This window comes from Cervus elaphus, chromosome 9 (genome assembly GCF_910594005.1).
Source record: "Cervus elaphus chromosome 9, mCerEla1.1, whole genome shotgun sequence".
In the NCBI taxonomy this organism is placed as follows: domain Eukaryota; kingdom Metazoa; phylum Chordata; class Mammalia; order Artiodactyla; family Cervidae; genus Cervus; species Cervus elaphus.
Window position 1 is genome coordinate 5,663,673 of NC_057823.1, and position 25,082 is coordinate 5,688,754.

Below are 25,082 nucleotides of genomic sequence, written 5' to 3' on the forward strand. Positions count from 1 at the left end.
ATAAAAAAAGAACCCAGTCATAAATTTCAGAGATAGTTCGTCTTTACTGATGCCAAGAGATATAAAAGTTTACAAACTGAATATGGAATCCTAAAATAGGTAATCTAGGTATGTTCTCTTATAAAAAGCAGGGTTTTATAATTTAAAATTGCCCACTGAATCTAGTTCAAGTCATTTTCCCCATATTATCACCCAATCAAATACTATTTTGTTGAAACTTAAAGGAGTATGCTGTCAGTTACCTGATCTTAGGTATTTTTGAAGAATTATCTTCAAAACGAAAATATGAATCTTCATTCATAGACTTTCAGACACCAGTGCTCAAAAAATAAAATTCTGCTATTTTAAAAGTAAGCCACAGAATAATTACACTTCATAATAATCTGAATAAAAACTGTACAGGCTTGTTCAGGTTTTTGTGTTAACATCTTACAGAGAAACATGAATGAACCATTTGGCCAAGTCAATACATTCTTATTTTAATTCCTAATGATGTACAAAACTACGTTCTAATTACGAAGCAAAAACTAAGCGAAGATAGGTGATGAAATACCTCAAGAGATTTTTATTGTCTACAAGCACTTTCAGATAATCTGCCAGTTTCTTCTGCATGAGCGCAAGATAAAGCCAAGCTCTGCCCCTTCCCACAGCTGTCCTGTAATTCAAACAGAGGATCAGACTATTAAAGCGTAACAACAAAAACAAAGGGAAAAAAGCCAACTGAGCCAAGGAGAAATATATTCACACACAAACACACACACACACACAAACACATGCACGCCTATGAATGCAAAGCTGCCCTGGGGGTTGCGGGAACACTCTGGGAAGGCTGAGGAAATGGCTCACTGAATTCTTTTCGGGACTATTTGAAGCCTGTATCATAGGCATATATTTCCCTCCCTCCCCCTCAAAAACAACAACAACAACAAAACCAGCAAAAAAATTTAAGCCAGAAACATCTGATTTCTGGAACAAACACAATTAGATAAAACTTTGCATGTATTCATAAATTTCACAGGAAGCCAGGAAATACCAGGTTAGATTGTATCATGGATAAACATTCTTTCAAAAGATGAATATAGAACACAGTTATTAAAGTACTGAACTCACAAGATTTCTAAGGTATTAGCTCGAAATTTACTACGTCAAGTTTATTTTTGACACGGTAAAATGCACACAACATGAAGTTTACCACCTCATCCATTTTTAAGTGTACTGTTTAGTAGTGTTAGGACATTCACGTGGCTGTGCAACCAGTTTCAAAGGTGCAATTTTGAAAAAGATCTGTTTTAAAAGAAAAAAAAGCCTCCCAAATATAGACCTAGCACTGTGTAAGGAAAAAAAGATACTGTTCTAAGCGGAGTAACTGCATTTGTAATATCCAAGAGAGTATTAGATGTACTGCTATAATCAATATTTGCCTCAAAGGGCTAGAAGGCACCCAACTTAATATAACAGGCTTTGGATTCCCTCCACCTTTCAACAAATGATGTGAAGCCAGAGTAAAAGAAGAAAAGAAATAGGGAAAAAAAAAGACATATGATATTGGCATGATAGGAAAAATGGACACTGACATGTTCTGCTTGGTGGGAGTACAAACTGGTACAATTCTTCTAGCAGGCAATTTAATGCCTGCAGGTTATCAAAATCCTACATCTAGCAATATAAGGAACTAGTTGAGGATGTACACAAAGGTGTATGTTGGGGATGGCCAGCACTGCAGTTTGGACGACGAGAATTTGAAGACAACCGCAAAGCCCAAAGTGGGAGGGGCTATGTGCTCATTTCAAAAGCACAGCTGGGGATGAATAAATAGTCTACTACTAAATGGGAAAAAAGCTACAGTATGCACAGCTTAATACTTAATGTTTTCCCCAGTTCTCCTTCTTTGTTCATTAATATACTGCTCCTAGTTTAGAGTCACTTTGGAAACATTTTTCTGCATTGGAAATAAATGTTCTTATTTTTCTTCCCATCTTACAAAAATATTAGTATGCTACATATGCCATTTTGCAACTTGCTTATTCTATTGAATATCTGTCATTTTGAAATTCTTTCTGTACACAGGGAATTTCCTGTTCATTTTTTCATAGCTTTAAAGTGGTTCACTATTGGACTGTGCCATGATTTATTTACCTAGTTTTTAATCTAGGCCATTTCTAATCTTCTGCTGTTACGAATAATGCTGCAACAGCTATTTCTGTACATGTGTCATTTTCACATGTTAGGTCTATGAGATAAAACTCCTAGAAGTAGAATTACTGGGTCAAAAGGTAGATGCACTGGTGGTTTTGGTGGTTAGCGCTAAACTGTCTTCCATGAGGAGTGCAATAGTATGCCCCTGGGGGAGGCAAAGGTGAATTAAAATAGAATCTTCTCTGTTTGTCTGTCTGACTTTGTACTGAAAGGATCTACAAGGATACTGACCAAGATATTAATTGTAGCTTTGTTTTTTTCTGAGTAGTAAGCTAATAGAAGCATCTTTTTTGCTTGTTCTTGTTTCCTAATTAAAAATTATGTAATAAGAAAAAAGATCATTTTTAATTTCCAAAAAAGGAGAGAACCTTGTCTGTTGTCTGGGTTTAAATGCCAATACATGAAATTGTATTTGTTGTGTAACAGTATGCTTAATAATAAACTATGATATGAAAACAGTGAAAAGTTCTGGGTACTGGGTCACTGTAAAAGATATTTTTATCTCAATTAGACAAGGAAATTAAACTCCAGAGAGATGACTCTCAGGACACAAAGTCTGTCCTACAAGTTTCAAACTATCTTAGAGCAAACAGTCTCTACTCTCCAAAAAATGCTAATCATAACTTCCAAAATACTGTAGAAGTTTTAGAACTTTTGCTCCTGTTTAATGAAATAGTAAAAACACTGCAGCTCTTTATGGAGCAAAGCCAGTAAGTCTTTTCTCACATGGCTTCCAAAAAGGCTACTTACTCCAGAGGCATCAAGAAGAGGGAGCTACTCTGCATTTCCTTTTTGGCAGACAAAGGGAGGATTTTGATACTTAAACTCCTTACTTGTTGAGCATCCACTGGGTTAATGAGGGAACAGGAGCAGTGAGTTCAGCTGACAAGAAGCTCTTTGTTAGCATAACAAGACTTCAAAAATGCCCCTGTGCCTAACTGGAAATAGAAGCGTGAGTGCAGGAGATGGCAGAACCCTGTTCCATCCAATCAGACCACCCAAGAACAGGGGCTCTTGAGGGAGTGAGCTGGCTGGAAGGGATGGACAATAGGACTACATATAGAACTGAGGAAACAAGGCAGAAGATGTGGGAGGCTCGTGAAAGTGAAAAGTAAAAGGGTTAGTTGCTCAGTCATGTCCAACTCTTCATGACCCTATGGACTGTAGTCTGCCAGGGTCTTTGCCCATGCAATTTTCCAGGCAAGAATACTGGAGTCGGTATCCATTTCCTTCTCCAGGGGATCTTCCCCACCCAGGGGTCAAACCCACATCTCCTGTATCACAGGCAGATTCTTTACGGTCTGAGCCACCAGGGAAGCCCAGGAAGATCACGGCTGGGCAGGGGCAGCGGGGGTGGGGGGGTGTCAGCAGATGAGTATGTGAGAGTCTGTCCGCTGCTACAGGCTTTCACCAGGAAGATCATGGCTGGGCAGGGGCAGCGGGGGAGTGTCAGCAGATGAATGTATGAACGTCTATCCCCTGCTACAGGCGTTCACCTTAGGTGGCACGGGCCCAAAGGGCCGGACCCGGATAAAGGAGGAGGCTTCAGTCCCATGAACGCAGGGGGCTGAGCAGTGAATGAGTTTGGCAAGATGCAGAGGGCTTGAGGCCAGGAGACCTGCGCTCTCTTCCTGGTTCCACCACTCAGCTGCCAAGGGACCTTGGGCAGGTTACCCAACCACTCTGAGCCTCAGTTTCTGCACTAGCAGATGGGAACACCAACAGCTTAGCTCCTAGAGATTTGTGGAGGATGAAAGTAAATCATGAAATGTCCTTGGCACAATGCCTGGCACTTGGCAGGGCCTTAGTCAGTGGTGGTGGCTATTGTAATTACCCTAAAATGGAATGGGCTGGCTCTGCAGGAGAAGGTCAAAGAGAGTCTGGACAGTTAAGTTCCTTGTGGAAGACTGCAGGGGGCTCTTTTGTACAGACCTCAGAATCTCGTTCTCCTCCTGTAACTGCTCTTCCAGTGACAATATCTTTTCATTACAGAACCTTGTACGACAAGCAGGAATCACTGTCCTCATTTTAAACAAAAGGAAACTGAGGCTCAGAGTGGGGCAAATTTTGCTCAAGTTTATGTGGAGATTGAAAGCAGAGCTGAGACTAAAGTCTAAGTAAAGTGTGGCTTGTGCTACAGTTTGTTCTAAATTAGAAGATGCTTTATTAGCAAGGAATTGAGAAATGGATAAATACAAGGGAGTTGTTTTTTTTTTTTAAAAACATCAAATTGATGTAACTACTTCTCACTCACTTTAATTCTGGTAGATTTCTGACACTAGTGGCTATATCTGATGCTTCTGGACAAAGTTTCTCCACCAGCTCCAAAGGACCAAAGAAAGATTTATTTTGGCCAATAAAACTCTTCTTAACTAAAAGGGAAAACAGAAGTATTATTCATAAGAACAGTTTGCAAAACGTCTTCAGGGGCCCTCAGTCTCTCTCCCAAAAGCCAAATGAAAGCTATGGAGCTGCACTGCTTACTCCTTCTGATTCAGTCATGGGGACTAGGAGGAGCCAAGTACCAAATGAGCTCTCCCTGCTTCTGATGACAGGGTTTCTCTGCCATACCCAATATGCTCCCTCAAGTATTTATTGCCCACAAAATAGAACAAGTGCTCAAATAATTATCTATGAAATCCTTGCCCTTTCTCCCTCTTACTTGATGCCAAAGTCAATTCTTGATTGACTTTGTCAAATCATCATCACCATCCCTCATCTGAACTGCTGCAATAACCTCCTAATGGGTTTCCTTACTCCTAATATTGTTACCACCCCACCTTTCTAATCTGTTTTCCACATAGGTGAAATTTTTTTTTTTTTTAATGTACGTTAGATCTTATTTTTCCATTGCTGAAAATCCTCCAAATACTCATGAAATAAAATCCAACTCCTAACTTGACCTTTAAAGGCCGACGTGATTCAGCCCATCCCAACTACCCTGACATCCCCTCCTCCTGCTTGGCATGCCTCACTTACCTGGTGTCTTCCTCACACCAAGGTTGGTCCCACTCAAGACCTCTGCACCTGTTTTGTTTTTCTAGAAAGGCTCTTGCCCCAAACCTTTGCATAGTTGACTCCTTCTCTCCTTTAGCTCTCAGCTTATATTTCAGTCCCCAGAAAGACCTTCCCCTCTTACCCTAACTGGAAAGATTTTCCCCTTGATTCTCTATCTTTTAACCAATTTTGTACCCCTGAATTAGTAGCGTTTTACAACTATTTTGCTTCTGAATTTGTCGTCTTATCTCCTCTCTAGAACTGTGCTGTCCAAGGTAGTCACTAGCCACAAGTGGTACTGAAATGTAGCCAGTGCAATTGAGATGTGCTGTAAGTGTAAAATACACAGTGGATCTTTAAGCCTCAGTTTAAAAAAGAATGTAAAATATCTCATTAATAAGGTTTATACTGACTATATATGTCAAAATGATACTATTTTGGCTATATTGGGTTCAATAAAATAAATTACTAAAACTTCACGTGTTTCTGTCTGCTTTTTAAAAGCGTGGCTACTAGAACATTAGAAATCACACATGTGACTTGCGTGGCATTTCTATTGGACAGCGCTGCTCTAGAATGTCATGTCTTGTGGGCAGGGATCTTGTTTGTTTCGCGCACAGTTCCCAGCATCCAGAACAATGTTTGGCATTGAAGATGCTGAGCGAAGTTAGCCTGAATTTTCACGCCTCCGAAGCCCCCCGCCCCTCCCCGCCCCGCCGCCGCGGCTCACCTCTCAGCCCATGTTTGAGGCAATGCTCCATCACTACAAAGAACTGCTGCAGGGGGGCATGATCTGCATCCAGGCTGCGGCCCAGGCTCAGGGCAGACTGTAGCAAGACCTTGATGCTGAGTTTCATCATGTGCATCAGGTTGACGCGCTCCTCCATCATCTGGCACTTGGAAACTGCAGAGTGGAAGCAGGGACAGCTTCGTTAGCGCACTGAATGGAGTCCCGGGTGAGGGGGCTAGACGCAGAACAATGAAGGGAAGACCCGTCAGCCGGTCTGCTCTGAGCACTCACGTGCGGATTAACTGGAGTTCTCAGCCAACCGGCCCCTAACCCCGGGAGGTCACAGTCTCACCCGGGCGGCTGAGGCCGTGGCTCAGACTCCGAAAGCCTCTCCCAGGTAGCTCCGCGCGTTGCTACGGCGACGGCCCTACCAGCACCCACTGCGATTGGTGCCCCCCACGCCCTTATTCCATTTTCAACCAATGGAACAACGCATACTCCAGAAAGCCTTGCCCTAAGCTAGAAGGCTTGCTGGGAAAGTGCACCACCCCCTCTCGTTCCTATTGGAGGAGTCCAGCTCGAGGCCTCGCCCCCAGAGCGCGCGGGCGCCATTTTGACTTCTCTGCCGGGAGGGAGGTAGCGGCTTCCGGGCTTGCTTGGAGTGGGCGGTATACTAACCAGAGGGATTCCTAACCCAGCTGGTTTGTCTGTGAGTGCCACCCGGAGCACTCGGGGAAGCATCCATTCCTTGGTACAGGGCTCAAATTCTCGTTGCCCGTCTTTCGTACACAATTAGTGGACTGTTACGAGTTTCACACTTCTTTTGTAAGGTAAAACCGTTAGAATAAAATGAATTTAGCTGAGTTTACACTTAAACTCCATTAATCTCGTCGCTTTGAGAGTAAAAGTTTGTAATCAATATCAGATATCTATGACAAAATTTTTTAGGTTAATTTGTGCTTTTATCTGCCAGTATAAATTCAGTGCGCTGCAAACTTTTTTTTTTAATCTAAAAAATACATTTTACATTCCAGTCCAACAAATACGCATATATTATGTTGTTTAGTCGCTAAATTGTGTCAGACTTTTCTGCGACCACGGCATGGACTCCTGAGTTAATTTTTTGGGGGGGGGGGGCGGGGGAGAATTCTTTTTTTTTTTAAAGCAGTTGTAGGTTTCCAACAAAACTGACAGGGAGGTACAGAAGTTCCCTTCCCTCACATGCATCTAGAGAAGGCAACGGCACCTGGAGTGCCGGTACTCTTGCCTGGAAAATCCCATGGACGGAGGAGCCTGGTAGGCTGTAGTCCACGGTGTGGCAAAGAGTCAGACATGACTGAGCGAGTTCACTTTCACTTTTCACTTTCATGCCTTGGTGACGGCAATGACAACCCACTCCAGTGTTCTTGCCTGGAGAATCCCAGGGACAGAGCCTGGTGGGCTGCAGTCAGTGGGGTCGCATAGAGTTGGACTCAGCTGAAGCGACTTAGCAGCAGCAGCAGTAGCACATGCATCAGTTCAGTCGCTCAGTCATGTCTGACTCTTTGCGACCCCATGCACCAGCACGCCAGGCCTCCCTGTCCATCACCAACTCCTGGAGTTTACCCAAACTCATGTCCAGTTGAGTCAGTGATGCCATCCAACCACCTCATCCTCTGCCTCCTGCCTTCAGTCTTTCCCAGCATCAGGGTCTTTTCAAATGAGTCAGTTCTTTGCATCAGGTGGCCAAAGTATTGGAGTTTCAGCTTCAACATCAGTCCTTCCAATGAACATGCATAGCGGTTATCAAGACTGGAACTTTTTTTTAAAAAATAAGGATGAGCTGCATCGACACATGATGACCAAGGTCCCAGTTCATCCTCTGTGTTCACTGATGAAGTAAGTAGTATTGCACCTTCTATGGGTTTGGACCAAAGTATGATATATGCATCATTATAATGTCATTCATTATATGAATCACATTCATATATTTGAATGTCATTCAAATAATGACATTCATTATTTATGAGCATTTTCACTGCTCATAAAAACTTCTGTATTCTGTGTATGCATCTCCCTGCTAACTCCAGGCAACCACTGATCTTTTTATTGTCTCCATAGTTTTGCCTTTTCCAGAATGGCATTTAGTTGGAATCTATTTTTCTTTTTTTCTTTTTCCTTGACAGGTTCAAAGCCTCTTTAAGACCACTCATGGCCGACCCATGCATGGACCAGATCAGCTCTAGGTGGCAAGCTCCCTGACTAAGTACCACAGCTCTTCTTCCAATATTGAGCCCTGTCCCACTGGTCCTGCCCAGTAGCCACATGGAGGTGAACAAGGACACAGTTTGGATATTTGTTCACTGAAACACCAGAAGTTTTGTGCCTCTTGTCACAGTGAACCCAGATTCCTGTCTGGTGGGTTGTAAACAGATGAGTCATTTATTTGGACCCTCTCGCTCTATGCTCAACCCAATCTATAACAAATTCTTACCAAGTGACCTCTCAAGCCCAGGAAACTGTCACTCTGGAAATTAAAACTATTATAGACCTTCAAACTATAACCTAGTTCTAGCAGGAAAAATAAGTCCTTGTTGGTGCACCCCTCTCTCTGCACAAGTGCCACCTTTTGGTCTTTTAAATGTTTGCCCCTTGGACTGAAGGATGGAGTGGGGACTGTTTTGTTTGTTTACCAGTTGTTCATTATATATGTTAAGCAGATTTTCATGTTTATTGTTTCCTAGTATTCTTTCTATGACTTGTGTGTTAAATCTTTTAACTTTCTTGATTTGTTTGCTTTTGTCTTAAGGGTCTGTGTATTGTGGGTATTAATCCTTTGTTTACCTGATTTCTTTCATCAGCAATAATTACTACAGATATATAGTTTAAAAAGCATGTATGTGTATAGCTTAATTGAAAATAATGATATTATGACTATGAATTTATAATACAAGTATTAAGTAAATATGAATGAGACTCGAGACAGCCTGGGACTGAAAATTCTAAATTCTCAGCAAAACCCAAGAAGACAGCTACTGGGAAAGAAAAACTGGTCTAAATATTTCATCTTGGTTTTGGAAAAAGAAAAATTGATTTTTTTAAAAAATTGGATTTTAAGTAAAGCATCTGGGTGGGAATGGTATATTTTAAATATTGAGAGACTCCTATGTATTATTTATAAATTTGAAAAGTTTAATGAGATGGGTGATTGGGTGCAATCTCAAAAAGATAGAATGATCTCTTTTCGTTTCCAAGGCAAACCATTCAATATCACAGTAATCCAAGTTGAAGCCCCAGCCACTCATGCTGAAGAAGCTGAAGTTGAACGGTTCTATGGTGACCTATAAGACCTTCTAGAACTAACACCAAAAAAAAGATGTCCTTTTCATCATAGGGGACTGGAATGAAAAAGAAGAAAGTCAAGAGATACCTGGAGTAACAGGCAAGGTTGGCCTTGGAGTACAAAATGAAGCACCGAAAAGGCTAACAGAGTTTTGCCAAGAGAACTCACTGGTCATAGCAAAAACCCTCTTCCAACAACACAAGAGAAGACTCTACATATGGACATCATCAGGGGGACAAAGATGAAATCAGACTGATTATATTCTTTGCAGCAAAAGATGGAGAAACTCTATACAATCAGCAAGAACAAGACTGGGAGCTGACTGTGGCTCAGATCATGAACTCCTTATTGCCAAATTCAGACTTTAATTGAAGAAAGTAGGGAAAACCACTAGACCATTCATGTATGACCTAAATCAAATCCCTTATGATTATACAGTGGAAGTGACAAATAGATTCAAGGGATTAGATCTGATAGACAGAGTGCCTGAAGAACTATGGATGGAGGTTCATGACATTGTACAGGAAGCAGTAATCAAAACCGTCTCCAAGGGAAAAAATGCAAAAAGGCAAAATCGTTGTTTGAGGAGGCCTTACAAATAGCTGAGGAAAGAAGAGAAGTGAAAGGCAAAGGAGAAAAGGAATGATACATCCATCTGAATGCAGATTTTTAAATATTAGCAAGGAGAGATAAGAAAGCCTTCCTCAGTGATCAATGCAAAGAAATAGAGGAAAACAATAGAATGGGAAAGACTAGAGATCTCTTCAAGAAAATTAGAGATACCAAGGGAACATTTCGTGCAAAGATGGACACAATTAAGGACAGGAATGGTATGGACCTAACAGAAGCAGAAGATATTAAGAAGAGGTGGCAAGAATATACAGAAGAAATATACAAAAAAGATCTTAATGACCCAGATAACCACGATGGTGTGATCACTCATCTAGAGCCAGACATCCTGGAGTGTGAAGTCAAGTGGGCCTTAGGAAGCATCACTATGAACAAAGCTAGTGGAGGTGGTGGTTCCAGCTGAGCTATTACAAATCCTAAAAGATGATATTGTGAAAGTATGGCACTCAATACGTTAGCAAATTTGGAAAACTAGGCAGTGGCCACAGAACTGGAAAAGGTCAGTTTTCATTCCAATCCCAAAGAAAGGCAATGCCAAAAAATGTTCAAACTACTGCACAATTGCACTCATCTCACACGCTAGTAAAGTAATGCTCAAAATTCTCCAAGCCAGGCTTTAACAGTAACATGAACCAAGCACTTGCAGATGTTCAAGCTGGATTTAGAAAAGGCAGAGGAACCAAAGATCAAACGGCCAACATCTGCTGAATAATTGTAAAAGCAAGAGAGTTCCAGAAAAACATCTACTTTTGCTTTATTGACTACACCAAAGACTTTGACTGTGTGGATCACAACAAACTGTGGAAAATTCTTCAAGAGATGGGAATACCAGACCACCTGACCTGCCTCCTGAGAAATCTGTATGCAGGTCAAGAAGCAACAGTTAGAACCAGACATGGAACAACAGACTGCTTCAAGATTTGGAAAGGAGTACATCAAGGCTGTATATTGTCACAGTGCTTATTTAACTTCTATGCAGAGTACGTCATGCAACATGTTGGGCTGGATGAATCACAAGCTGGAATCAAGATTTCCAGAAGAATTATCTATAATCTCAGATATGCAGATGACACCACCCTTATGGCAGAAAGCGAAGAAGAACTAAAAAGCCTCTTGATGAAAGTGAAAGAGGAGCGTGAAAAGGCTGGCTTAAAACTCAACATTCAAAAAACTCAGATCATGGCATCTGGTCCCATCACTTCATGGCAAATAGGTGGGGAAACAATGTAAACAGTGAGAGAGTTTATTTTCTTGGGCTCAGAATCACTGCAGATGGTGACTGCAGCCATAAAAAACACTTGCTCCTTGGAAGAAAAGCTATGACCAACCTAGACAGCATGTTAAAAAGCAGAAACATTACTTTACTGACAAAGGTTTGTCTAGTCAAAGCTATGGTCTTTAGGTAGTCATGTATGGATAAGAGAGTTGGACCATAAAGAAAGTTGAACATCAAAGACTTAATGCTTTTGAACTCTGTTGCTGGAGAAGACTCTTGAGAGTCCCTTGGCCTGCAAGGAGATCAACCCAGTCAATCCTAAAGTAAATCAATCCTGAATATTCATTGGAAGGTCTGATGTTGAAGCTGAAGTACTTTGGCCACCTGATTCAAAGAACTGACTCATTGGAAAAAAACCCGGATGCCAGGAAAGATTGAAGGCAGGAGGAGGGGACTACAGAGGATGAGATGGTTGGATGGCATCACCGACTCAATGGACATGAGTTTGAGCAAGCTCCGGGAGTTGGTGATGGACAGGGAAGCCTGGCGTGCTGCTGTTCATGGTGTTGCAGAGTCAGACTTGACTGATCGTCTGAACTGAACTGATCCTTAAAGAAGATACCAATCCCTGGCTATAAATAAAGTCTAGTGGTCTTCGAATGGGAATACATATGCAAGAAGTCCTGCAGAGGGCTAGGCAGGTCCAGATATTTTGAGGAAATTGATTTTTAGATCCTCAAGTTTCACAGGCACTCTTTCTTTTTTTTTTTTACTTTTCTTTCCCCCTTATAATCAAACGCTGGTGACAAACTGTGCTTCTTCCTTTTCTATAGTAACTACTCATAATGGCAACCCACTACAGTATTCTTGCCTGTAGAATTCCAGGGACTGAAGATCCTGGCGGGCTAAGGTCCACAGGGTCGCAAAGAGTTGGACACGACTGAGCAACTAACACTTCACTTTCACTCATAATCTGACCCTATTCCAAGCATCCCCTTATTAACTGGTGGTTTTTAAAATAATCTTTTACTTAAGCAGTGATGAGTGCCTTTATATCTTCCTCTTAATGGAAGCTCCAAAAATCAAATGATAATGATTATTAACCCCAGAACAAATTAAAGAATCTACTCCACTGCCTCAGGCAGGGTAGCCATTTCAGTTACCGTCTTGCCAGTCTGCTCAGGGGCTCTGACTGAAAACTAATTTGCCTCGGGGTCCTGAGGGCCACCTTTAGCAACCTTGGGACTTCTCAGCCGAAGAGATAATCACTTGAGCAACCCCAGGTCAACTTGCTAATCCCTCTCTAAACCCTGCCCTCGGAGCCGCCTTTATCGGTTTCCGGTGTTCTCGGTTCCCTTTCTTCACTCTCAGCAGGAAATAACTGTTTTTCTTCTTTTGCCCTGGCCTTCAATCCAGGCGTCCTTTGGGCTCAATATGTGGGGTACTCTCCCAGTCAGTAGCTATTGCGGCTCAAAAGGGCCCCATTAACCACCCTGGAGAACTCGCCCGGATCCGTCACTCCCCTCCCAGCAGCGCCCCCACTCTGCGCCACAGGCACTCTTTCTTTTCCCACTCTACAGAAGAATCACAGTTCACTCCTTGTCCCATATCTTCCTCCTGAGGCACTGACCTGAGGTACAGAAAGTACCACATACCAGAGAGGGGTGAAGCTTCCTTTGATGATTAATCAAATCACCAAAAACATGAAGAGGTTCCAGTCTCTCATTTGCTGAACTTAGTTAAAGAAACTTGATCTTGGGGGAGAGGAGTGGTTTCTACCCGTCTGTTGGGTATCCTGAATTTACAAAGTTTAAAAAAAAAATTTATCTACAAGTAAAAATATATGTAATTGTTTTCGGTTGGTCTCAATACTTATTCCTTGGATGTGCCATTAACTTGATGGACATGTTCTATAAATCAAATGAGCCAAACTGCAGCCCTTGAAGAACATGTACACTAACTCTTTTTTATTAATTCTGGCCACATCTTGGCATGTGAAACCCTAGTTCCCTGATCAGGGATCAAACCCATGTCCCCTGTGGTGGAAGTGCTCAGTCTGAACTACTGGACCACCAGGGAATTTCCTAAACTCTTTTTGTCCAAACATAATGTATTGGCAAGATGTAATTAAATAAGCAATGTTTAGATGTCTCCAACCATTTTGAGTGTCTAGGTTAAACAAAGTGAAAGAATTATAAGGCATAATTATCATTTGATAGGTCTTGGTAAAGCCTTTTTTGGAGAACTTCCCAGAAAGAGAAATATCTTTCATGTTTGCAAGAAAGGTGATTTTCATTCAAACAAAATGAAAATCTGAACAAAAAATTTTTTGATAAAAAAAATGTTTTTAGATCAATGTGATTTGTGGCATATAACTTAGAAGGAGTTCCAAGACCTGAATAACATTAATATAACAAAGCTATCCATTTTATATCCGAGTTACTTTATTGTACAGGAGAAATTAACACAACATTGTAAATCAACTGTACTTAAATAAAATTTTTTTAAATGTTTGGTAGAATTTACCAATGGGGGGAAAACAAACCAACCTGTCCAGTTCTGTTTTTTATTTATGTGAGTCAGAGTTCTCAAGAATCACATCTATAAAAAAACCAAAAAATGGGAATAAAATTGATGCTGAGTTCCATCACATTTACTTCAGTAAATCATGTATATTCATCTGCATTTTTTTAATAAAAAAACCAACAACACCATTCAGTTCATTAAGAGAAGTAATTCCAAGAAAAATTTATGTATAATTACTTATAAAATCATATTTATATCCCTTTAATCAACTTAGCATTACTAATAATTTTAATGGTAATTCATTATAGAAGAAAAAAATTTTTATACACTCAGAGCTTTAGTCAGAAGAAAAGTTTATTATATTTTAACATTTTTTTTTTCTGAGATGTATGATAGGATGACCAATAAAAAAATTTAAAACATACATTAAGTGGATTGGAAATTCAAGGAATAAAAGGGAAAAATGTAAAATTTACAAATATTAAATAATTTTATTATTTATTTTATTAACAAGATAGATGGTAGAGTTATCAAGCTGTTAAGGTATTTATCACTTGATACACTTAAAATAATGTACAGTGGTTTTATTTTAAAAAGTCAATTTTTACAATAAACCAAAAAGTTTATTGAAAATTACGATGAATTTTATGTACCAACTTTAAAAGTGTAAGATTTTTTTTTAGGGGGTCATGTGAACAAAAAATGTGAAGACTAGTGTTTCAGGAAGTGGCTCCTGCAGTCATTCTTGGGAACACAGTAGTGTTTTGCAGCCATCTCATCCATGCGCCAGTTAGGTTAGTCACCAATTCCCATTCAAGCTCAATTTAGAGTCTTGGAAAATTTGATTGGAAGGATCTTTAAGTTATTTCATTTCTCCATATTACTAGCTTTGTGACCTTGGCTAAGCTATTTACATCTCTAAGCTTCGTTAATAATAGTTCAACCCAGCACACAGACTATTATAAAATTCTACACTTACTGAATTGCCTAGTAAATGGTCTGATCAGGGATCTCAACCTTGACTGTTACAGAGGGGCTGAGCCTATAACATAAAAGAGTGACCCAGTGTGAGGAAAAGCTGGAGAAGACATACAGACACCTTCTTGCTAGAGGAATGCTAACTGATCATGTGTGCCAGATGGGAGTTAAGAGAAACTGGTGATCTGGATTTTTAATAGAAAACCTGGTAATTGGCTTAAAAAAAAAACAAAAAACACACTAAATGCTTTTACATTGTGCAGGATAGGAGAAAAAAATGCAGCTACCAGCACAAACATCTCAAAGGGCTGCCAGTTTGTTGTAACCTTTGGTATAGAGAATAAATATTCAGGAGAGTGGGCTCTACAGATTTTTTTTATTGGGTTCTGAATTAAAGAGAAGTAACTAGATTCTTTATAAATTTGAGTTTTACTTTTGATTAGCCCTTTGGTGTCTCAAAAGATCTTATAATACAATATGGTATTACACTGTACTGACAAGAAAACCATTTTACACTTTCCTAATTTTCACTTATCATCTCAATGGCTAACTTAAGGAGTTCAGCAATATGAAATGAAAAAGGCATTGTACTTCATTTTGGAAGGAGGCATATTACTTTGTGCAGTGGAGCTCTCACACATGTAAAATAAAATTTGCCACTGGAAGACAACAGAGAAAGGTATAATGCCACTTACCTAATGGCAAATATGTATCTAAATACTTTTAAAATTAAAGAGTGACTTCTTCAGTGAGTTTTGCTATTCATCCTTTAGAAAAAGAATACCCCCAAACCAAAAAACTACAGAGAATGCAATCATTGTGGCAAGCTGCACTACCAGACCCCATGTGGGCTAATATTTTAATACAAGTCATTTCATGACATTCCACAGCATCTTCCTTACACCTGGATCACCACAAAAACTATCTGGCAAGAGTGATTCTCATATTCAGTCTCTGCTCCTTCACTGTTCCCTCTGAACAATCTCTGACCTCACTGCTTTTGTAAGCAGATAAGCAGATCAAAGGAAAAGAAATGAAATGAGCCAGCCCTGGCTGGAGTGGTGACCACCATCTTCTGACCTGCTTTTCTGAGGCCTCTGCAGAGCATGCTACCTGGCGTTCAGTTCCTTTCCCCCATTCCCACTCCTGCTTTATCTGATGACTTCAAATCTGGCTTACCATTGGGAAACTGGTCACATAGCTCATACCAGCTGTTCCCCACCTTTTTGCCCTCAGTAAGCCACGCTAACAATTTTTGCCAGATTTGAGTGGCAGTTGTTTACTTAATTGACTAATTAAAAAATCCATATGTATATATTAGAGCATATTACTTACAACATTATTTAAAAACATCAAGGCATTGAGGTGATGTAACTAAGCACTGGCTTGAGAGGTAGCTTGTCTTAGTTCAAGTTCCGGCTCTGCCATTTCTAAGTAACTTGGTCAATTTACTTTTTAATTCAGCCTCCCTCTTTATAAACAAGGAATAATAATGGTACCTATCACATGGGGCAGGCTACACGAGTGGAGGCATGAAGTCCACCCCTCCTTCCCATGGCCCTAAGGGACTGCAATTTCCTGCAGGGATGTGGTCCCCATACCGTTGGGTGGGTGAGAAGTCCCTGCCCAGTTCCTGCCTAATGGGCTGTGGTGCTGCCAGCCTGTGGCAGGCCAGTGGACACCTGGCCCTGCCCTGAGAGTCAAACGGCACATCGCAAGCCTCCCTGGGGCAGCATGGTCACGCAGTACGGCAGGGACAGGCAGGGAGAAGCCTGAGGGAAGTCCAAGGGGACCAGGGTGGCAGAGGCCCTGTCCCACGGAGACAGGGGGAGACGGGACCACACAGGAGCCCAGCTCCAAGGCCCCACACCTGGTCCTCTGTCCCATCAGACTGCACTTCACACAAATCTAAAGATAAGAGTTTCTATCGTGGGCACTTCTGAGGGTCTGGCCCGGCACAGTCATACTGATTAAAGCCTGCACTTCATGAACATCATGAAGCCAGTTCAGCTATCACGTAGGATTACTGTCAAGATGAAATGAACTAACGTATGTACAGATTTAAGACTAATTTCTGGCACCTAGGAAGCACATAAGTGCTGGTTATTATTTATAGCGTTACCATAAATAGAAAAGTATTTTTCAAATATTTGTTCAACAAATATTATTCTGTGCTAAGCACAGTTCTAGGCATTGGCACATTTCCTCACCAAACAGCTGACAGTATTTGCTTACTAACAAGCCTGTAAGAAGACCTCGAGCCTTGACTCTCTGGACTGAACACCAGTGGGTGGGCATACAGTCAAAACGTGTCTAAAGGTGGCAATTTAGTGGGAACTAGATTCCTGAGTTAAATAGGTTCCTTCATTACCTTCTAGTCCTACTGTCTATTGCCAGAGAAATACTGTTTCCTATTTCAAAACAAGTGAGATTTTAAACTTTATCAGTCTTTCTTAGCCATTGAAACTATCACAATTCACTATCCGTGCTTTCCACATCAAATATACATTGGATAGGATGGAATCAAGAAACCTCAAAGGCACACTATAAGACTTCTTAGAGAGTACTTCACAGTCTTTAGTGAGCTCTGCCCCATAGTACTATGATGAAATGTTCTCAGTTCACAATCCAATACAGTAGACACTTAGCTACATGTAGATTACTGAGCACTTAAAATGTGGCTCTTGTGACTGAGGAACTAAATTTTTAACCGTTAAACATCACATGTGGGTAGTGGCTATTGTATTGGTTGGCAGGCTCTAAATATTTGGCTTTACAGGGCTTTCTAAGTCACACTCTATCAATCATTTAATGTTTCCATTCTTACTCTGTGCTGAAACTATTCTAGATGACAAAGGCTTAAAAGAGTTGCCTATAAGAGATCATTGAGGGCTATAAGAACTTTGTGAATCACAAAATTCCTATTTTACAGGCTGGAAAATGTGATGACTTGCCTGTATCACACAGCTTGGTTGTAGTGGTCACCTGGAATTAGAATGGGAAAGACTAGAGATCTCTTCAAGAAAATTAGAGATACTAAGGGAACATTTCATGCAAAGATGGACACAATTAAGGACAGAAATGGTATGGACCTAACAGAAGCAGAAGATATTAAGAGGTGGCAAGCATACATAGAAGAACTATACAAAAAGATCTTCATGACCCAGATGATCACGATGGTGTGATCACTCACCTAGAGCCAGACATCCTGGAATGTGAAGTCAAGTGGGCCTTAGGAAGCATCACTATGAACAAAGCTAGAGGAAGTGATGGAATTCCAGGTGAGCTATTTCAAATTCTAAAAGATGAGGCTGTGAAAGTGCTGCACTCAGTATGCCAGCAAATTTGGAAAACTCAGCAGTGGCCACAGGACTTGGAAAGGTCAGTTTTCATCCAAATCCCAAAGAAAGGTAATGCCAAAGAATGTTCAAACTACTGCACAATTGCACTCATCTCACACGCTAATAAAGTAATGCTCAAAATTCTCCAAGCCAGGCTTTAACAGTAACATGAACCAAGCACTTGCAGATGTTCAAGCTGGATTTAGAAAAGGCAGAGGAACCAGAGATCAAACTGCCAACATCTGTTGAATAATCCCAAAAGCAAAAGAGTTCCAGAAAAACATCTACTTTTGCTTTATTGACTACGCCAAAGCCTTTGACTGTGTGGATCACAATAAACTGTGGAAATTCTTAAAAGAGATGGGAATACCACCAGACCACCTGACCTGCCTCCTGAGAAATCTGTATGCAGGTCAAGAAGCAACAGTTAGAACTGGACATGGGACAACGGACCGGTTCCAAATTGGGAAAGGAGTACGTCACGGATGTATATCGTCACCCTGCTTAGTTAACTTATATATAGAGTACATCATGCAAAATGTCGGGGTGGATGAAGCACAAGCTGGAATCAAGATTGCTGGGAGAAATATCAATAGCCTCAGATACGTATACAACTCCACCCTTATGGCAGTAAGCGAAGAAGCACTAAAGAGCCTCTTGATGAAAGTGAAAGAGGAGAGTGAAAAAGTTGGCTTAACTAAGATCATGGCATCCAGTCCCATTACTTCATGGCAAATAGATGGGGAAACAATGGAAACAGTGAGAGACTTTATTTTGGGGGGCTCCAAAATCACTGCAGATGGTGATTGCAGCCATGAAATTAAAAGACACTTATTCCTTGGAAAGAAGGCTATGACCAACCTAGACAGCACATTAAAAAGCAGAGACATTAGTTTACCGACAAAGGTCCATCTAGTCAAGGCTATGGTTTTTCCAGTAGTCACATATGGATGTGAGAGTTGGACTATAAAGAAAGCTGAGCACCGAAGAACTGATGCTTTTGAGCTGTGGTGTTTGAGAAGACTCTTGGGAGTCCCTTGGACTGCAAGGAGATCAAATCATTCAATCCTAAAGGAAATCAGTCCTAAATATTCATTGGAAGGACTGATGCTGCAGCTGAAACTCCAATACTTCAGCCACGTGATGTGAAGAACCGACTCATTGGAAAAGACCCTGATTCTGGGAAAGATGGAAGGCGGGAGGAAAAGGGGACGACAGAGGATGAGATGTTTGGATGGCCTTACCGACGCGATGGACATGAGTTTGAGTAAACTGGGAGTTGGTGATGGACAGGGAGGCCTGGCCTGCTGTAGTCCACGGGGTCGCAAAGACTCCGACACGACCGAGCGACTGAACTGAACTGGAACCCTCACCCTCTAAACTCCACTTGGTTCTCTGACTCCACGGTGAGTCGGTATGCACCATCAACAACGGGAGATGTGAGCTGGGATGGAAGTTTGAGATTTAAAGCAGAGGAAAGTACAGTTTCATTTCCTAAGTAAGTCCTTTAAAAATAAATAAGGACTAACTAAGCTTAAACCCGTCCATTTTTTAGTATAAAGTTCACCAATGAGAGTAAGAAAGCTGTCTGGGGCACATCATAGGAAGTGAAACTGCTCCAGTCTCAGGCCACCCACGCCCAGGTATTTATCGTGACTCGGACACACGGTGTAAAGAAAACCGACGAGTAGTTACGCGTGTTAACAACCTGTCTAACAAGCTGAGTCAGTTAAACAGTCTTGCCAGCCTGGCGCCCATGGCAAAACAACCACCTGTGTGACCGAAAGCTCCCGCAGCGCGCCCGGCAGGAGCCTACCTGTGCGCGCCGCGTCGTCCGCGCCGCCTTCCGCACCGCCCAGACCCGCGGCCGCGCGCAGCGCGCTCCCGCAGCTTGCCGACAGGGTGCCTGTGGCTCTCCGCGCCAGGGTCAGGATGGGTGCGGACCAGCCTTCCGTCGCCGCCCGCGACTTCGCCGCCCTCCGCAGTTCGCCGGGGCCCGGCACCTGGCTCCGGTCCATGATCTCAAACTCTTCTCCCGGCTCCGGCCCCGGCTCCTGCTCGGGCCGGCAGCCGTCGTCCCCGTCAGCCATTTTGGCCGTGTCACGTGCCCCCGGCGGGCGCCGGACTGGGCGCTGGCGGGCGCGCGGGAGGGCGCATTTACGCCCTCGCTGCTCGGTTTCGTGTTCGCGCCGGCTTTGCTTCCTCTTTACAGTTCTTCTCTCCTCTCTTTCAGTTTAGAAAAGCTCGGGAAGGCGCAAGTCATAAAACAAGCATCTACGTTCTCATCAGCTGGGAGGACTTGTTTCCGTTCAGGTTCCCCTTGGGTTTTCTCTGTTTCGTGGTGCCTCCTATCTGCCTTAAAACAGAGCCCAAAAGGCCGTAGTTTTGTGACAGAATTCCCTCTTTTAAATTTTCATTTCATATTTTACTTATGCTTAGCCATTATTCTGCGGTAGTTTTCGGAACAAGCCCTAAACAGCGAGTAAGGAAACTCTGGAACAGTTAAGGCAGGAAGGCAGGACTTAAAAAAAATTAACTGAAAACTGACAGCTTGGCAGTGTTCTTTCGAACACACTGGTGGAATGGGAAGCAGAAGGTCCGGTTGTTTTTGCCCAGTTGGTCAGTCGTGTCTGACTTTTTGCAAACCCATGGACTGCAGGACACCAGGTTTCCCTGTTCTTTACTGTCTCCCGGGGTTTGCTCGAACTCTTGTTCATTGAGTCACTAGATGCCATCTAACCATCTCATCCTCTGTCATCCCCTTCTCCTCCTGCCTTCAATCTTTCCCAGCATCAGAGTCTTTACCAATGAGTCAGCTGTTCCCATCAGGTGGTCAAAGTATTGGAGCTTCAGCATCAGTCCTTCCTATGAATGTTCAGGGTTCAGTGCCTTTAGGTCTGACTGGTTTGATAACCTTGCTGTCCAAAAGACTCTCAAAAGTCTTCTCCAACACCACAGTTCAAAACCATCAATTCTTCAACACTCAGCCTTCTTTCTTTCTTTATTTATTTAATTTTTTCAGCCTTCTTTATGGTCCAACTCTCACATCCATGACTACTGGGAAAAACCACAGCTTTAATTATATGGGCCTTTGTGGCAAAGTGATGTCTCCACTTTTTAATATGCTTTCTAGGTTAATAGTAGCTCTTCTTTCAAGGAGCAGGCGTCTTTTAATTTCATGGCTGCAGTCACCATCTGCAGTTGCTTTGGAGCCCAAGAAAATAAAGTTTCACTGTTTTCAGTTTTTCCTCATGTATTTGCCATTAAATGATAGGACTCGATGCCATGATCTTAGTTTTTTGAATGTTGAGTTTTAAGCCAACACTTTGTCTTAAAAAGAGAAAGAGCCAACTCTCCTCTTTCACCCTCAGCAAAGGGCTCTTTATTTTTTAGAAAATTTATTTTTAAATTGAAGGATAATTGCTTTACAGAACTTTGTTGTTGTCTGTCAAACCTCAACATGAATCAGCCATAGGTATACATATATCCCCTCCCTTTTGAACCTCCCTCCCATCTCACTCCCCGTCCCACCCCTGGGGGCGGGGGGTGGGGTGGGGGTGGGGGTGATGGTGGTGGGGGGTGGGGGTGGTGGTGTATGTGTGTGTGTGTGTGCGCGCGCGCGCGCTGCTCAGTCGTGTGTGTGTGTGTGTGTGTGTGTGTGTGTGTGCTGCTCAGTCATGTCCGACTCTGTGTGTGTGTGTATGTGTGTGTGTGTGTGCTGCTCAGTCATGTCCGACTCTGTGTGTGTGTGTGTGTGCTGCTCAGTCATGTCCGACTCTGTGTGTGTGTGTGTGTGTGTGCTGCTCAGTCATGTCCTACTCTTCGCGACCCCATGGACTATAGCCCACCAGACTTCTCTGTTCATGGAATTCTCCAGGCAAGAATACAGGAGTGGATTGCCATTCCCTTCTCCAGAGGAACTTTCCAACCCAGGGATCGAACCCTGGTCTTCTGCATCACAGGCAGATTCTTTACCGTTTGAGCTACAGAGAAGTCCCAGGTTTATACAGAGCCCCTATTTGAGTTTCCTCAGTCATACAGCAAATTCCCGTTGGCTATCTATTTTGCATATGGTAATGTAAGTTTCCATGTTATTCTTTCCATACATTTCACCCTCTCCTCCCCTCTCCCCATGTCCATATGTCTATTCTCTATGTCTGTCCTGTAAATGAATTCTTCAGTACCATTTTTCTAGATTCCATATATATGTGTTAGAATATGATATTTATTTTTCTCTTTCTGACTTACTTCACTCTGTATAATAGGTTCTAGGTTCATCCACCTCATTAGAATGGACTCAAATGCATTCTTCTTTATGGCTGAATAATATTCCATTGTGTATATGTACCACAACTTTTTCTTTAGTTCCTCTTCACTTTCTGCCAGTAGGGTGGTATCATCTCCATATCTGAGGTTATTGATATTTCTCCCATCAGTCTTGGTTCCAGCTTGAGCTTTGTCCAGCCTGGCATTTTGTATGATGTAATCTGCATATAAGTTTAATAAGCAGGGTGACAACATATAGCCATGACACTCCTTTCCCAATTTTGAACCAGTTCATTGTTCCATGTCTGCTTCTAACTGTTGCTTCTTGACCTGCATACAAGTTTCTTAAGAGGCAGGTAAGGTGGTCTGATATTCCCATTTCTTTAAGAATTTCTGACAGTTTGTTGTGATCCACACAGAAAAAAGGCTTTAGCATAGTCAATGAAGTAGATGATTTTCTGGAATTCTGTTGCTTTTCCTATGATCCAACAGTTCAGTTTAGTTCAGCCACTCAGTTGTGTCTGACTCTTTGCAACCCCATGGACTACAGCACACCAGACCTCCCTGTCCATATCACCAACTCCTGGAGTTTATTCAAACTCATGTTCATTCAATCGGTGATGCCATCCAACCATCTCATCCTGTGTCATCCCCTTATCCTCCTACCTTCAATCTTTCCCAGCATCAGGGTCTTTTCAAATGAGTCAGCTTTTCACATCAGGTGGCCAAAGTGTTGGAGTTTCAGCTTCAACATCAGTCCTTCCAATGAACACTCAGTATTGATTTCCTTTAGGATGACTGGTTGGATCTTCTTGCAGTCCAAGGGACTCTCAAGAGTCTTCTCCAACACCACAGTTCAAAAGCATCAATTCTTCCGTGCTCAGCTTTCTTTATGGTCCAACTCTCACATCCCTACATGACTACTGGAAAAACCATAGCCTTGATTAGACGGACCTTTGTTGGCAAAGTAATGTTTCTGCTTTTTAATGTGCTGTCTAGGTTGGTCATAACTTTTCTTCCAAGGAGTAAGTGTCTTTTTATTTCATGGCTGCAGTCACCATCTGCAGTGATTTTGGAGCCCCCCCCCCCGAATAAAGTCTGCCACTGTTTCTACTGTTTCTCCATCTATTGGCCATGAAATGATGGGACTGGATGCCATGATCTTAATTTTCTGAATGTTGAGCTTTAAGCCAACTTTTTCCACTCTCCTCTTTCACTTTCATCAAGAGGCTATTTAGTTCTTCTTCACTTTCTGCCATAAGGGTGGTGTCATCTGCTTATCTGAGGTTATTGATATTTCTCCCGTCAATCTTGATTCCAGCTTGTGCTTCATCCGCCCCAGCATTTCTCATGATGTACCCTGCATCATGAGATGTAAATTAGCACAGTGACAATATACAGCCTCGATGTACTCCTTTTCCTATTTGAAAACACTCTGTTATTCCATGTCCAGTTCTAACTGTTGCTTCCTGATCTGCATGCAAATTTCGCAAGAGGCAGGTCAGGTGGTCTGGTATTCCTATCTCTTTCAGAATTTTCCACAGTTTATTGTGATCCACACAGTCAGAGGCTTTGGCATAATCAATAAAGCAGAAATAGATGTTTTTCTGGAACTCTCTTGCTTTCACGATTATTCAACAGATGTTGGCAGTTTGATCTCTGGTTCCTCTGCCTTTTCTAAATCTAGCTTGAACACCTGGAAGTGCTTGGTTCACATACTGTTGAAGCCTGGCTTGGAGAATTTTGAGCATTACTTTGCTAGTATGTGAGATGAGTGCAGTTGTGCGGTAGTTTGAGCATTCTTTGGCATTGCCTTTTTAGGGATTGGAATGAAAACTGACTTTTTCCAGTCCTGTGGCCACTGCTGAGTTTTCCAAATTTGCTAGCATATTGAATGCAGCACTTTCACAGTATCATCTTTTAGGATTTGAAATAGCTCAACTGGAATTCCATCACTTCCACTAGCTTTGTTCATAGTGATGCTTCCTAAGGCCCACTTGACTTCACATTCCAGGATGTCTGGCTCTAGGTGAGTGATCACACCATCGTGATATTCTGAGTCATGAAGATCTTTTTTGTACAGTTCCTCTGTGTATGCTTGCCACCTCTTCTTATCTTCTGCTTCTGTTAGGTCCATACCATTTCTGTCCTTTATGGAGCCCATCTTTGCATGAAATGTTCCCTTAGTATCTCTAATTTTCTTGAAGAGATCTCTAGTCTTTCTTCTATTTCTTTCCTCTATTTCTTATGATCCAACAGATGACTCTGCTGTTAATTAGCTAATTGGTGATAATAATAGAGCCAATCTCATTATTAAATAAGAAGCACATGGCAGACATGAATAATTGCACTGAATATCTGTTTCTCAACTATGTGGCTTGGGCAAGACATGATCTGCTTGTATGATATTGTACTCTGCTTCCTCACTTGGAAAAAAAGGAAATTTGACTAAATTGAAACTCAAATTTCACTAACATTTAACACTTTGTTTGCAAAGTGTTGGCATATAGGCCTCATCAAACTAGGAGAAATGTTTTGATTCCCAGAACATTTGAATTTCAAAGTAAAAATATTTAAGTGACCGATATTTAGAAATCAAAAGAATTTACATAAAAATTTGGACGTTGGCCTTCTTTTGAGACATCAGAAGCTTTTGCAGCTCAATATATTCTCTGATGGCAGCAAACTGGTGGAGTGCATGATGGCTGCCCTTTTAAAATTTTTAAAATACATTAAAAATTTTAAAATGAGGAATAGTTGATTTACAGTGTTGTGTTAGTTTCAGATGTATAGCAAAGTGATTTAGCTATACAGATTCTTTTTCAGATTCTTTCCCCATTTAGGTTATTACAGAGTATTGAGTAGCCTTCCCTGTGGTAT

The 25,082-nt window shown here is 41.7% G+C and overlaps 1 protein-coding gene and 1 non-coding gene across 4 annotated transcripts in view; both read right to left on the reverse strand.

Annotated features, from left to right (window-relative positions):
- RUFY1 (RUN and FYVE domain containing 1) overlaps positions 1-20,053 on the reverse strand; it is a 63,554-nt gene extending 43,501 nt beyond the window's left edge. The window contains exons 1-4 of one of the 3 annotated variants that reach the window (XM_043910706.1): positions 19,753-20,053; positions 5,924-6,097; positions 4,451-4,568; positions 554-655 (exon numbers count right to left, since the gene is read on the reverse strand). In XM_043910706.1, the coding sequence (XP_043766641.1) occupies positions 554-655; positions 4,451-4,568; positions 5,924-6,097; positions 19,753-20,026 (668 nt within the window). In that variant the 5' untranslated portion in view covers positions 20,027-20,053. Of the gene's footprint in view, positions 1-553; positions 656-4,450; positions 4,569-5,923; positions 6,098-6,214; positions 6,404-19,752 lie in introns of those variants that run through there. The other 2 variants (XM_043910708.1, XM_043910707.1) reach the window with 2 other exon arrangements.
- On the reverse strand, positions 8,246-8,376 carry LOC122701181. Its single transcript, XR_006343016.1, has one exon. It is a non-coding gene; the product is annotated as a small nucleolar RNA SNORA11 (small nucleolar RNA).
- Positions 20,054-25,082: the final 5,029 nt, after the last annotated feature.